The sequence below is a fragment of the Wasmannia auropunctata genome, unplaced genomic scaffold (assembly GCF_000956235.1).
Source record: "Wasmannia auropunctata unplaced genomic scaffold, wasmannia.A_1.0 LD336053.1, whole genome shotgun sequence".
NCBI lineage: Eukaryota > Metazoa > Arthropoda > Insecta > Hymenoptera > Formicidae > Wasmannia > Wasmannia auropunctata.
Window position 1 is genome coordinate 4,041,028 of NW_012026837.1, and position 16,257 is coordinate 4,057,284.

The window sequence follows — 16,257 nt, forward strand, 5'->3', positions numbered from 1 at the left end:
AGAGAGAGAGAGAGAGAGAGAGAGAGAGAGAGAGAGAGAGAGAGAGATGTATGGTTTGTGTCACTAATAGAATTGCGAAGTGTTTACTGTGGTTATTTGTTTAGCACTGTTGCGTTATTGAGCGATTTTAGAGTTGTGTACGGAATAATTTTTACGCTTGTATTCTGCAGTTTTTTCTATCCTTTCCACTTGGCTTGACGAATTCTTAGCCGAATAATTTTTTGCGAGGTAAAAAGACGCGGCAGCACCTGCGTCTGCAGCTGTTTGATGTTTCGAACAAATTTTGCTGTAAATCGCAAGACCAGAAATTTTGCATGCTCTGAAAGAATTTTGTTACGTAAATCTTTCTTCGGATTTGACCGCGTCGAATCGCTGACCTGCTATTCGTGCGTTCGTTTCACTTGCAGCGACGACTTCCAGCGGCACAAAACTTTTTCGGAGTCGCACAAAAGAGAGGGAAAGGAAGATTAACCTAGTGACTGGACCGACACTGTGTAAGCCCTACGCGTCAATCCAACCGAAAACCTCCGGCTTATCTACCCCTGGCTTACCCACTAATTCGGAGTACACAAGCTGTCAGTGAGAGAAAAAAGATGTGGGAATATTCTTCTGGTGGTTTTCCTCCTCCGTGTATCTGTGTTTTTCATCCAATACCGGAAACTTATTCGTATATACGTACTTTACGCGGCGCGGAGTGAATTCCGGCGAAATATTGAGTCGCTTATCGGATATCGCAAGTCTATTGACTGCGTCGATAGTTTGTTCTGGCATTGGCAAGTGTAGTACAAACAACGAATGTTGCGCATAAACCAGATACACGTATAACATTGCTTTTTCCGAAAAGCCGATTTCATTCACGCAGCTTGAGTAGTTGAGTAGACGTTGCGCTTCACTCCACTTTTTTTTTCGGAAAAAACAATTCTGCATTACTACATGCGCCGATCAATCATCTCTCTCCGTTATGTACTTTGTTTGTCGCATCGTCATTTCTCGCCATCTCGCCATCTCGCGTCTCCTCTATCTCGCGTCGATCCAATTGCAAGTTTTATCGCAAGGAGGGAAAACGTTTCCCGCGTCGGTATGAAAAATAACGAGGGAGGAGCGCGTCTGCGTGACACACGAAGCCCCCCCGAGATCGGATCGAATTCGTAGCGGATTCACTGTACTCAATCGAAAGTACAGCGTCGCGCGCGGCGTGCGACAGGGGTGATTTTTCAGGGGAGATACGCGAACACGCCTCACGTTCGCGAGGCACGCTGTCGGCCTATATTATTGTCGTGTAAGGGCACGAGCACGCGTACACGTGCGCGACGTCCCGACGACGCGGGGGTGAGAAATTGCGGCGTATATTTGACTTGCAAACGGTGATCGCGGTTTCGCCCTAAGCCTCGGGACCCAAGACCTCGTTTATATATCTTGATACATTCTAAAAGTTTCAGCGAGCTATCCCGGGGAAAACCGACGGCTGAATTCGACGAGAGAGGAAGATACTTCTCTCTTTCTCTCTCTCGCGCGCGCGCGCCGGCACTACTGAAAACAATAGGGGCGGAAGTTTTCTGCCTTCGCGCTGGTCCTAAATGGTGAGAGACACTGTATGGTAGGACAACATACTCGAATCGATAAGTGCGCGCCGCGGTTTATATATATATGTATATATATATATATATATATGGATATATAAATCGAAGGGAACATACGTGACTAAAACGAAAGACGGATCGAGGATTTCCTATGTACAGAACTTTCGCCTTAATTTTTGCCGCTCTGGGACGCACTTTCTATTCCTACTCCCGTACTCGGCATCGAATTTTTATTACGCACGCAGTACTTCATTTTCCTGCGTCTCGTTATCCACGTCGTACATTGTGAACATCACAATTAAAGGATATGCGATTTTATTTTCTATACGCTTGTATAATGTTTATATTTTAGCCGGAGAATACCTGTTACTATTAATTATACGTTCGTTATTGTATTAAATATAAAGAGATTATTAATTAAATAATCGAACGAGAGAGTACTTTTGTCCGCGCAGCGTTGCGTTGTGCGCGCGGTAATCCGCCAGTGCTTCTTACAAATTGCTCGACAGCATTTACGGCATTGTGGAGCTTAATTACTCGCCAAACACAATCCACCCCGGTTCCGTTTTCATGTTTACAGTCCGGCATTCTGCAATTAGCGATGGTCACCGGACTAATAACGTTTGCGAGATTCAAATCACATCAAAACGCGCTCCGGCTTTGAAGCGTTTGAACACTTTATTAAACGGCGTGTAATCAAGGTTTTCGAAATAATCGTACGATCAGACTGATTAACTCGCCGGAGAGGCGGACAAACGTTTAAATCGGGGCGAGTCTAATGCGCTGTGTCGACTCTCGGTGGCCGGGTTTGAATATATTTCAGATTATCTTTGCGCGCCCTACACACATGCACACACACGTACACACGTGCACGGTTACGTGCTCCATTTTCAATAGATAGAAGATAGTATCGATCAAGCGCTTTACAAGCGCTCGCAAGCAGATCAGGCAGAGTCTGTAGACTGAAGAATAAATAACTCGCGATGCGCCGGAAATCACTAACTGCAATCAGTGCGGAGCTGAATCGCAAAACAACAATCGTTCTTTTCCCCTCCCAAGGGCCGGTCGGATAATGAAGGGATACAAAAAAAAGCCTCCTTCAATGAAAAACAACGATTTTTTTTTCCGCTTAATGGAAACATTCGTGCTTCCCCCGTACAACGTATGTACGCGCGCGATCATTGGAGAAGATAGAAAAAAATAGCGGGGAGTCTCCCTCTCCCCCTCCCCCTCCCCAGCGTGCCGGCTGTTGTTTGTCTGTATTATTTACGTGGAGCATAAATTACGCCTCTGAGCTAGTTACGTAATTATCTTGTAGCACTTGCAGTTCCCGCAGAATTTACGTGGGCGATTTTGCATAATGGCCGCGTTTCATACAAAGTGTGAGCCCGAGCTGTTCTCCTAACAGTTTGGAAATTCGGCGAAAGTTTAGTGTGCCAGTCAGTCGTGTAACTATATCGCAGTACGGAACAATGGGTAGTTAGACGTCTCGGGTTTGCGTCGCGCGTCGGAACTTAAATTTTCCTCCCCCGAGCCTGATCAGAGAGAGAGAGAGAGCGCGGGATAGAATTCGTAGCGAACGATCCGCCCCCTTCCTAAAAAAGGACGTCTTTGTTAGTATGTATAACGTGTATACGCGATTCGCGAGAGTAAGAGAATAGAAGCCCGTTTGTTGAGCGTTAAGCCGAGGAGCTAAGAGCAGCGGCGGCTCTCTTGTACATCTCGTGTCGGCGGCGTTTCGGCGTTACTTCGGTTTTACGAGTCGCGGAGGGGCGGAGAGAAGTGCCCGGTGAAACGCGCGATAAACAGAGGGAAGAAGAAGCGCGCGGGAGGAAACGGTGCGGGGTCGCGGCGCAGAGAGTCGCGTTTTTATTTTACGACGGTACATCCGGCTGCTCCGCGCTCCTCGTGTATATATGCTAAAAGAGAAGAGAGAGATCCCGCTTTGAAACCCCGCCCCTTCCTGGCGGTGGCCACCGCCGCCGCCGCCGCCGTCGTCGTCGTCGTCGTCGTCGGTATTTTCCTACGTCGACGAACGCCACGGTCCACCCTCCTGCACTCGCGACCCTTACACGGCCGTCCACCCTCGCCATACACTTTGAACTCGCGACGGGCGAGTTGCCGGAGAGTAATCTGAGAGCTCGGTACACACGGGCTCGCGCAGGAGGATACGCCTCATTCATAATTTACAGGGCTCTGGAAATACGGGGTGAGCACCGCCGCCGCCGCCGCCGCCGCCACCGCGCGCCGTGCCGTTCCTGTACGCGCTTCTGCGCGGCCGCCGCGACCGCCGGTCGGGATCCGCGTATTCATCGTGTGTCCAGTGTGTGCATTAACTCGATCGTTCTTATATATTTCGCCTTTTATCTCGTACCTCGGCGTGCCGCGAGCGAAATTTTTATCGGATTCCATTATTATACGGTCCCGCGATGACCTTTCCACCTTTCTCTCGAGATTTTCGAAGTGCAGAGCACGATTATATCGATGCCGTTTTTTCCCGTGACTCGCATTTCCGCTCCGCTATCTTCATACTCCGATGAGATTACATGTATTATAGCGTCGTTATCTTTATTTTACGTTAGTTTTTTTATTGCGCAATTATATCGTTATTACTTTTTCTTTGGATATTTATTACGTGCAATTCCTGCAAATGTCGGTTTATCCCTTTTTGTTTTGTCTGTATTTAATTATTCTTTATTACGTCCTTCCCTTTAAAGATTTAATTTCTTTCTTTAACATTTTCCTATAATATTAAATAAATTCACATATGTACCATACATGAAAGAGCGATTTTATTCTAAATTTCTTTCTGAAACATGCACGGAAAGAACAATTTTGCTGAAATCCAGATCTGAAAATAATTTTTGTTCGATAGTCAAAATTATTTTGTGCGAAAGTCAAAATGATTGCCAGAATATCAAAACGTTTTATAGCAATACTTGTCAGTTTTAACATTCCAACAAATTATTTTGATGATTCAATAAAAAATTATTTTCAGATCTGTTTTTAGCAAAATTTTTAAGTCTTTCAACAAAATCGTTTCTTTCGTGTGCCAATATCATTCTTGGCTTATATTTGCACGAACACGTATATTTCACGTTATATACGGAAAGAACGTTTGTCTTATAATTACGTCGTTTCGTAATATATAATACGCAAATGGGTAGCAAAGTAATCAATAATCGTACCAAAGGGCAGAATACAAAACGAATAATACGAGTAATACGTTTGATATCCCAGATCTCAAGTTCCTCGGTTCGGGATGATCTCTAAAAGAATTCTTTGTTTTTGTCCGCGGGGAAAACGCGGCTTTGTTTGCCACGGTGACCCAGAGCTTCGTAAAGATTTGTCATGTCATTACGTTCTTGCCGAGAGAACTCCCCGTCGGGAACGGATCTCGTCAGGCGCCTGTTCGTAACCGCAGAAAATCGAGACGTAGATTACCGTGACCGATGCGATACCCAGCCCAGTATCATTAGCGACACAGCGCAGGCATTGAAATTCGGTTTGACGGAAATTGGGTAACGTGACCACCACATCGTGCCATTAAATGCCGGATCGCGGTGTATGTGTGTATGTGTGCGCGCGCGTGTGTAACTTCGCGTGCTATGCCAAATGTCGCGGGAGAATGCCCCACTCGATAAACGATGGCGACGTGGAAACGGTAACGGACGTAATGATATTTCCGATAGTTATCATCCTTGCTGCAATTTCGATCCCTGCGAGATTCTCGCCGCGCGCAATGTATTTCCTCACTATTTCTCAGATATTTTTAAGTTAATTACTGACGTATACTGAGAGATAAAACGGTCAATTTATTAATAATTGTATTTCGACGTTACATGTCAGCGCAGAGACAGAGGAGTGCGCCGAACAATTTTTAGCTCGAGTGCAGTCAACTGTCTTTTGTCACCTGACACGGTTTACTTGAGAAATTTTATTTTTACCTTGTCAACACGAAAGATTTAGGAAATAGAACGTTTATCGTGTTAGGAGTACGTACTGCGTCGTACGGTGGATTCGTGAATTTCAACTTTAAGAGGCGACCGAAAGGCGCGGAATTTCCGTTTGCCCTCCTAAAATTAAATTGGACAAGTCCTTTTTATTTCCCTACCCGAGGCACATTGCCTGCCATTCAGGCAGCTATCGCGCTCCTCATTTCGGCTCCCGGTCTCCCCGTGACGCAGAAGAAAGGACGCGTTTTTGGCGCGTCTTTATATAAAGTCTCAAGCAGGTTTTTAATTACGCGGAAGTTACGAGACGACAACGGCGCGCGGCGCTTCACGAGCGAGCGATTACTTCGTCTTACGACCGTCCAAGATCGCGTTGTCGGAAAATTTAATTAGAATCAGCTATCGGGTCTTTCCGCCGCTTGTCAAAAGTCCTTTATCGGACTCTGTGCGAGCCGCCCCGCCCCTCGTATTGTCGTTCGGATTTCTCGACAGATTGCGGACACACCCGTACACCCTTGGGCTTGTTCTACTTGAAGAGCGATATCGATAATGCCTCTATCTTGGCGACCACCCCCGCGAAACGGGAGAGGGGAAGGGTCCACTTTCACGGCACGAAATATCGCGCGGCATTACGGCAATCTGTTGTATCCCTCGGTTGTATCTCCGTGTTCCCCTGGAACGAATAACTGTATCACGTGTACTTATGGAACTTCCATCCCTCTCGAGTGTAACATAAATCTCCTTTATAATACGGACGATTCGATGAGGGCCGAATCCGCAGCGTCCGGCCCTCTCCTTACCTTATACCATCTGCGTTCGTTCTAATCCGATTCTCTCTTGTAATATATAAGGTGTAAATCATCCGTTCTCGAAAACTGCACAACTACAAGGTGCTGCATGATAAATCGAGTTAGCATCAAACGGAATTATCCGATTATACTGCTGTACGTCACGGAAATTTTCGCGCGCGCGTGATGCTGATAATTTTATTAAAAATTTAATCACCGCGGTGTCGAGGAGGGGAACGGCAAAGGATTTCATGGTACATTACATCACATGCGCGCGTCATCTTGCTTTACAACGGCAAGTCCCGTCCCGTCCTGTCCGGCGCGCGGCGACGTTACAAGTACGATAATCCGCTCTGTGCATAAATACAACACGGAGATAAGGGGATAAAATTCTAGACACCGCCCGCAAAGCTTTCCGCTCGTGGTATCGCGGTTTCCGCGAGCACGGGGATTTTTGTTTAATATCAGGCCGTATAAACGCGGGATCGCGGACGTTTAACGGCGCGTCCGCGTCGTTAAGGAGCCTCGAAACGAGCGCGAGCTAATTACATCGCGGTCGCCGCGATACGGTAAACAGGAGGAGATTACGAGACGCGTTGAAGTTTCCAGTAATGGACCCTCCTCCCCCCCCCCTCTCCTCTCCTCTCTCTCTCTCTCTCTCTGGATAAAAATCGGAACGATCTGATAATGCGCGGTCGATGACCACCCTCCTGCCCTCCCCCTCCCCTTCCCCCGCTAAAGCAATCTAATTATATAACGGCCCCGAGCGGACCGCGTGTATTTGCATAGCGGGTATTCATATCGCGTTATTAGATAAGTTGATTATTGATCGCCTCCTGATTATTTAGCCGACCCGATTCGAAATGCATATAAAGCGGACGCGCGCGCGAACGGCCGGAAATGTCAATGGCAAACGATATTGCGCCCGCCCGCGTAATGCGCGCGCCATTTCGCCGCCTGTCTCTCGCCTGAATGCAAAACTTCACTCTTCACTCTTCAGCGCAGTTTTGTTTTTATTTACTCTGAGGCTCTCATCTTCACCGAGTGATAAATCGAGTGTGTCCGAGCGTGTTTTTCGCTCCCCTTTCGGTTAACATACACATATCCGAATTATGGCATTTTTGTTTCAGCGACGGTCGACTGTTAGAGGGAGATCAAATATTGGCGATCGATGGGCAGCCCCTAGACTCGAACATCTCCCATGAGCAGGCGATCTCGATTCTTCAGAAGGCCCGTGGTCTGGTTGAGCTAGTCGTAGCAAGAAGCGCCCAAGGTAATTACAATCTGCGTAATTAGACGCTGCGAGCGGAATCCATTTACGCCGGGAGATGACAAGGTCCCGCGCGTTCGATTTACAAAGAAGAAGATGACGCCGCGAAACGCGATTGTTGTGCGTCTGTAAATCTAGCTCTACCACCTACCAAAAAGACGTTTGAATATATGTCATAATCAAGCGCTAATTTATTGCTAATTTATTGCCTTAGTCCCGAATTTATTTCTTCTATAGGAAATAAATGTCAAAAGTGGGAGTGCTAGGTTTACTTCACGCTAGCCTCTCCACTTGCGAAAAATACGTATAAAATACTGTAAACAAAAAACAGATATACTAAAATTTTTTGCTCCAAGATAGTGCAAAGAAACATTGAAAATTTTGAATAATTATAGGTGTACTAATTATTGATTACTACAACATATAAGAATAGAAAATGAATACCTAACTATATAAATTTTCCTAAACTGTTACTCGAGTCAAATACTCGCGAACATGTTACTTTGGAATTTATTGCTCACGAAAGTTTGAAAATTATCGAAACGCATAAGGCTACAAGAGTGAAGTATATTCAACAAGTTGTTAATTTTGATTTTAAAATGATTCTAGAGTTAATTGCTCTTAAAATATCCTAGTTCCAAATTTGTCGCTTGTAATTTAAATGAAAATCCAAAAGTGTGGTGGTGGTAGCGCACGTACAAGAGTACGACTGTTCAAAATTCTCTGATGTTTCATTACAGCATTTTAAAACTTAAAATTAGCAAAGAATTTTGATATACCTGTTTTTTTTGTTTACAGTACTTTATAAACAAATGTGTTTTTCAAAAGTGGGGGTGCTAGCGTAACGTGAACTCAGCTTTTTTCCCCTCTGTTGATATTTACTTTCTGTGAATGGATAGAAGCAATAAATTCGAGACTAGAGTAATAAATTAGCCATAATTTAGCACTAATTATGGCATATATTCGAATTTTTTTTAATGGTTAATTTTAATGAAAGATTCACAGACGTGATTATTGCGACCGTGGTGTAATAGATTAATTTCAAGATATTTGGATGATTCGAAACAGCGTCGTGGATTTTGCAAATTTGTCCTTCTTCATCAAGGCATAGTTAGTTCTCGCAATTTTGCAATTTACACGAAAGCAACGAAAAACATTTCTTGCATGTAACAAGAAAAGCACTGTCCGAGACTATTATAATACGCTCTCGGCGATGCAACATTGTCCATGCTAGCATAAATGTTTATTTTCGTTGAATTTCTCACGCCGTAGAGAGTTAAATTAGTTTCGTTAACTTTTTTTCCTGGCCCGGTTGTTGCATATGGAACAGCAACGTGCTGGAGTGTCCATGCGTGTACACGGTGCGAATAACGCAATTGCTTCGTGAGAAGCATCACTTTACCAATGTTAACTTTTATTACTTTATTCAATAGAGTTTTATAAATATTCTAACAACTTCACATAGTTAACATTTCGAAATTCAGTGTATTAATTCTTTTAGCGATATAGTATCTCGCGCATATTCTCTTATTAATTAATTTCTGAAAATTTATGTGCCGAAAACTAATTTCTATAAAGAATTAATTGATTATTATTAAAAAGATTAAATGACATAACTTCACGATTAGACTTCCAGTAGCTTTTCATTAATGAAAAAATAAATTGTCTTCAGTTTTTAGTTAAATATCGAAGAAATTATACATTAACGGAAGTAAAAATATTATTAGCGCATTTTTTAATATCTATAATTGTATTTTAATGTCATTTTTTTGCTCGAGAAAAATATTGTGACTCTAATCTATGTAATTTTTTATTTAATATTTTATTTACGTTTTGATGTATGAACAATTTTGGGAAAGAGAGCTCTGATGGTGCAACTTTTCTGAAAAGCTGCAGTTACCATACTTCTCATCGGAGTGCGAATTAAAGTACCAAATAAATTTTTGGAAAGGGAGCTCCGGGCAGCGAGTAAACTTTTCTGAGAAGCTGCAGTTTTGCAGTTTACCACAGCTCCTCATTGGAGTGCGGTCGATGCGACGTAGAGTAGGTACGTCGCGCTCGAAATGGTTAAATAACGGACGGAACGGGTATGTACTTGCTATTGACAGACGTTGGGAGCTCTTTGCCAACGGATGAATTGTCCGGTGGTTCGAGTTCGACAGCGGCCGCAGGAGCAGCGTCGTCCATCGTCGGCGGCGGCGGCGGTGGTGCCGTTGCTGGGAACAACCAGACAGGCTCCGACAAGGATCAATCGGTGTCAGCATCGTCCACCGTCGTTACACCGGGACCGACCCCGAAGTCAAGCCAACCGGCCAGCACCACTTCGGCGGCGACCCCGACGCCCACGAATACGCCAACACCCACGCCGACCTCGACACCGGTACCCGGAGGCCTCGTCATCGAAAGGAGCCCCTCCGCCGTCAGCGACGCCTCCAAGAGTGGCTCTGACATGGTGGTGAGTCGCCGCCCTTTTTTTCTCTCTTTCTCTCTCTCCCTCGCCAACCTCGACCTAACCCGCGCGTTCCTCAGAACGCCCTTTTCTTTTTTTAGAGCTCCGCATGACGCGTTGTTTATAACGCCATAATTAGCGACTATCTTATAGATCTGTATCTCCGCGGCATTGGCGACCCGCGTTAGCATTGCGGGTCGAACGATCCCGTAAATTATTCGATATTTGTTTAATTAAGAGTCTAACCGAAGATTTTTCGAGCGTCTCAGATGTACGGTAGACTGAAGTAAAAGTTATGAAAAAAAAAGAGAGAAAAATCTTGGCCATCCAATTTCTCGTACATAATCAACACGCACAATTGCAATCGATATCTTTTCTCGTGATCATTTTTCATCTCAGCGGTTGTGCTCTTTTCCTTTTGTTTTTTCCTCTTGTTTCCGCTTGAGCAAAAGCTCCCCCGTTTTTCCCTCTCTCGGTGGAGAGAGACTATTGTGCTGAATATTTCTCCACGTAAAAGGATGTTCTTCATTGGCTCTTAATAAGCGCGCTCGTCTCTCTCTCTCTCTCTCTCTCTCTCTCTCTCTCTCTCTCCCTCTCTCGACGTCTTATTTTATCGTGTAGCTCATAGCCGGGGCTTTCAGACCCGAGATCGTCTTATGCGGAATAAACCCCTGTTCCTCGGAGAGACTCGAGGGTGCTCCATCCCGAAAGAAATATTTGCGCTGGAGCCGCCTCGAGTGGCGACACGCCGATAAAATCCCGATCGATAGCCCCGGCATAATTGGCCTCATTTGGGCCGCCCTATCACGGCGCGCCCTCTCTTTTTTTTTTATCTCTTTCCCGCCTTCTGTCGCGCGATAATAGGAACAGCGGCCACGGAAATAGAATTATTGGTACGGCCTCTCGCCAACATCTCGAGGCGATAGTCTTGCCAATAATATTTATCTTGTATCTGCGATGTCGGATGTCGTGGACTGAGGAGTATTTTTCTACGAAATATTATTAATTCTGCGTATTTAAGAGAGGATAGCGTCCAGGATCCTTCTGTTCGCAGTTTTTCATTTCCGCTCGAGAGTGTTGCTTTTAAAAATGTAATTAGAGAATCTAATGGATGTATAGAGGTATTAGAGGTATACTTTTAACTGTTCCTAATGTCCAGTAATTTCCGAACGAAAATATCATTTGTTTCAGCTGACAAGTAATATTTTTAACAGTATATTAAAAAACATTATTAATATATAGTGGCTGCCAAAAATTTCTAGCCAAATTACAATTTGACGTTATCTCTTTAAAAAAATACATGTTGCGAGTAAATTCCCAATTGTATCACCATTGTGGGTTTTATAATGCTCATTTAAAATTGAAGACATTAAAATTTTGTTTATACACGATGCAATATATTTATAATTTTCAGTACGATAAAATTACTTATTGGCCGGAAATTTTTGTCACAACTGTATGCCAACATATATTAATTATAATGAACTAAATTAATATATTAATTCGTGATACGAGCGTATTTACTGAGATATATTTCGAGAGGCAATTCTAAATAGTTAATTACGCAGTTTATTCGAAGCCATCAATTCCCGAGAGAGCTTTCGATTGGCCGGCGGGCCGTCCGTAGCCATTTTTCTTGATTCCTTGACATTCGATATACCCTAGATCGAAGTTTTGTTTTCTTTTTTTTTTTTTTCAATCGCAGATAAATTGGGCGCCCGTTCGCTCTTTGCCGCTTCCTCCATCCTCTTCCTATCTCTACCTGTCTTCGGGCGCGATAATAGGAACAAGCGGCGGCGGACGGCTGCGACGGAAATAGAATTATCGGTAAAGAGTTTCGCTGACGCCCTCCGGGCAATGCCGGTTTCTCTCTTTTCTCTCTCTCTCTCTCTCTCTCTCTCTCTCTCTCTCTCTCTCTCTCTCTCTGTGCAGGCAAGGTTTGCGTGATCTTCAAAATTTATCGTCCATTACCGGCGAGGTACAGTAGAATCGTTTATCCCTGCGGCGATGCCATTTCGATGGAAACATTTAATCGTAACAAATTGACACTTCCCGCGCTCGTATTAGATCTATGATCCCGCGCTTTCCCCGTGTGCTCTCTCCACGTTGCCCCGCAATCAATTTTATCCGAGGAAAATGGAACGGTTTTTACGAATTAACGCTTTTTCGCCGCGTTGCTCAAAGTTTACACACGGTAACGTTGACGGCCGGACCGTCGAGAGCGAGCGCCCTGGTACATGTAAAAAGAAGTAACGGGAATTTAATTGGAATTTAGTACAAACCTGGAGATTTCCAGGCGTATTGAAATCGAGTACGGCTCAGTGTTAATCGTTATTTGATACTGCTTCAATGAGAGAGAATCGCGACGATCACGGGGAGAGATACATTTGCGGGATTTGCCTTAACGATCTCTAATATTTATTACTTCGGAAACGATTTGTATATGACGAGGACTCGCGATCGGATGTCATTATTGAGAATCGCGTACATCGAAAGATGGCTTTACGTCAGAAAGTTCTGAAAGCATTCGATCGCGCAACGTCTGTCTGAACATTTATTTCCCTATTGCCATTAAGCAGATGTCATACTCGATTGATGGAAGGTCGGTGACATTTCTCGTGACATTGAGACAAGAATAGGATTATGCAGACGAGGATTTCCGGCATTGTCAATGGGACTCGAACGGAAAGGCGATCGATCGTAAAAGTTTATTGCCGATTGCGCGTCATTATTTAATGCGATATATTTTTTCAGGCTTTTCCTGGTAGAGGATATTAAATCGTTTAGTAATGCCCGCAATGTGTGTGTGTGTGTGTGTGTGTGTGTTTTATCACTCGCTCTATCGGCCGCAATAACAAAGCCGTCTCGTGCATCATTAATAGTGGTTTCTACGAAATCTATTAATGTTGAATAATGTTACGTTTAACGTGTAATTTGTGCTACAAATGTGAAACAGCTTGTTATTGTTCACTAATCAATTTTGTATTTTTATGAAATAATTCTCGGAAATTCGTTAAAATACACGTAAATATTTACAATAAAAGAAAAAATATATAAAAGAGAATATATATAATAAAAAAGATCTGTTTTATATACGATAAATTCTCCACACTTTAAAATTACGTGGAATAAATACAATTTTTATTGTTAATAGTATACAGTTTTTAAATATTATATTAATAGCACTTTTGTTAAATATTTTTTATCACATTTTAAAAATAAGAAAAATATATATATATATATATAACTGACTTTCAATACTTTAAAGTTAGACGAAACGAATAGAGAAAATCGCGGTAACTGTTTATTTAAATCGATTTAAAATTCAGAGTATTAAATCGCTTCAAAATTCAGAGGCATTTAATATTGCTGCTTTCGAAAGAAGGACTGACGGCATAATACATTCGGTATTAATCACGATTGATTATCGATTTCTCCTTTTCGCCTTTACTTGACAAGGAAAAGTATCTGCTCCCGATGTTGCTACGTCAGAAACGTGGCGCTTCGCGCTACTTATCCCGAAACTAATTTTGGTCCGCGAGAACCGATTATCGAATATATAACGAATATAACGAAGTATCAAAGAATATCCCGAAGAAACCCCCTGCCAGCGGGGTTTTTAACAACGTTGACGTGACTCTCGCTGAGCGTCCGGTGTGCGTCTCGACCCCGTACGAATTTCCCCAGCTTCGCGATCGCGCGCGAGGCAAACGCGCGCGTCCGAGGCTTTAATCTTTCATCGGTGTAAGTGCACGGCGCCCACGTAAGCACACGCACAGAGACGCACACACACACACATACACACACACGCGCGCGTGCGGTACATGCCGCGGGCACGCGTTTGCACGACACCCGCAATGTAAATCACTCTCGGCCTTGTCCCTCCTGTTTCACTCTGTCTTTCTCTCTCTCCGTTTCTCCCCGACGCGGCTTTCCGTTCCGGTTCGCGGGAGCGCCGGAAGCACCGGAATCCGAGGGACATCCCGTGGGTAGCGCGCGTGGCCGCGCTCTGACGGCGAACATATAGGTACGGCGGAGTCCTTGCGTTTGCGAGTGGCCAATTACCGGCTCGTAAAAATAATAAAAAATAAAAAATTCATCAGATTCTGCGTTTTAACGAACCAATATAACTCCGGTGTCCCCCCGCTAATCCAGAGGGGAACCGCGGGAGAGAGGGAGAGAGAGAGCGCGCGTCGCCGCACCGGTAAAAACGCTTTAATTAAATCCGCCCGATTGTTTGATGCGCGTAAATTGGAACGCGGTGAGACGCACTCGAGGCCGGCAAATTTCAAAACTTTACCCTCTCCGCGATAACAACCGACAAGCTAGTACCCCCGTCTGTACCACTTGCGCGACTTTGTCCTCTTCGTATATTTCTGAGCGTCCGGAAATGAAAGGATTATCTCGCACAATAAGCGATGGGAAGGAGGGGGGAGAAAGGAGAGATATCGCGAATGGAGTGCTTCGTTGAAGGAAAACGGAGAGATTCTGGCACAATTAAATTTCATTAATTTTTCGACAATATCGCAATAGCGGGGTACACCCGAGAAGAGTAAACGATGAAAAATTGATTTGAAAATCTTGGCTGCGATTCTCGCCGGAAATTACGGGGCCATTGTAAGCGCCCTGTAAGAGCTATCGGAAATCGGAACGTTAATATTAAATAGCTCGTTAATTGTGGCCGCGAGGACGATAACGAAGCAAACTCCAGAGAACCAATCAAAATTAATGACCTAACATGTTGCGGGCAGAGATTAGTACGTCGCTTCTGCTTGTTCTGTTGTTCTATTGATTTTAGGCAAAATACGAGTTACCGATTAAAGAAACTTCGTGCAGTATAATATAGTTTCATTTATGCATGTATAGGATGTTCCTCGAATCGGTCGCCACAGTTTTTGAGATTATTGGTTTCTATTAAAAAATTATTTGCATAAAAGAAATTTCAAAATTGTTAATTTTTTTAAATCAAAGCTAATTATGTTTTTTTTTAATGGAACCATATATTTTTCTTTCTACGTTCTTGTAACACATAAAAAAATGAATTTATCGATATATTTATGTATCCTTTTGATTATTTGATCTCAAGATAATTCAATTAATATTTACAATTAATATTTACATTCACGAATCTTCGATATCTAAAGCAATGAGACCCAGATATAAGCAAACATAGTCGTATTAAGGAACATACAAAAGGAACGTAACATACAAAATCCTCATCGTTGTTGCATAATACAATAAAGCATGAAACAAGGAATCAGTTCAGTTTATCGTGATCACGAAACTCACGTTCGTTTCATCATGTTCAATACAGTATGTAAGATATTCGATAATAAATATATCGCTATACTTTCATATCGGAAAAGTAGTTATATTTGTTAATATTTGATGAGTGCAAAAGAAATGCACGCGAAGCTGTCACCTATCACAGTGAACGGTACCCGGATAGAGTTCATCCTTCCGCAAGAACTTTAAATTTTAACGTATTTCCCGCGATTACAGGGCAAATTTCCAAAATGGAAAACATATGCATCGCTTTAAAGTGACAAACGACAAGAATGCTGCGACAATACTGGCACATTTTCAAGTTTATCCACATACTCGTACATACTTCTTTTTTGCTTTATTTATTGTATTTATATCTAAATCTATTTTTATTCTAATTATGTTTGGCAATCTTGCAATTAATCTCAATGATTCTTGAACTAAGAAGTAACTTCGAAAATCGTGATATATCTTGGAAAACTTGAAGGTTACATACTAGCTTCAGGATACTTTAACACGTGTGAAGAATTTCTGTCTTAGCCACGTCAGCCTTTTGCGGTTGACGTGAGATATCGACAAACCGAATCTCTCGCCGTATTATCTGAAAATCCCAAGTAACCTTGTTCGTTTCGTTAGGTTCGTTAAAATATGCCGCGGTGGAGCAGATGCTGCGCGCTATATTATTACTCTTATTTCCCGACCCTCGTACTTCATTCTCATTAACTCGTTCTTTATGCGGTATATAAGATACGGCTGTTAACGTCGGTGGAAATGAAAACACGTGCGGGAAGTACGAATGATACTCGCGAAAAATATACAGGGTGTCCCCGTATAAGTGGCCACCCCTTTTTATCTCGTAAACTAACAAAGATAGATCTAATAAATATATATCAAATTAAACGGCTCTGACTAAACTTTAAAGTAAGCACAGTGATCACTTAGAAACATTGTC

At 43.2% G+C, this 16,257-nt stretch overlaps 1 protein-coding gene across 1 annotated transcript in view; it reads left to right on the forward strand.

Moving 5' to 3' along the window:
* The window catches only part of LOC105451163, a 102,455-nt gene that overhangs the window by 39,498 nt on the left and 46,700 nt on the right, over nucleotides 1–16,257 (forward strand). Inside the window, exons 6-7 of the mRNA XM_011691441.1 lie at nucleotides 7,452–7,594; nucleotides 9,700–10,046. Of these exons, the coding sequence (XP_011689743.1) occupies nucleotides 7,452–7,594; nucleotides 9,700–10,046 (490 nt within the window). The remainder of the gene's footprint in view (nucleotides 1–7,451; nucleotides 7,595–9,699; nucleotides 10,047–16,257) is intronic.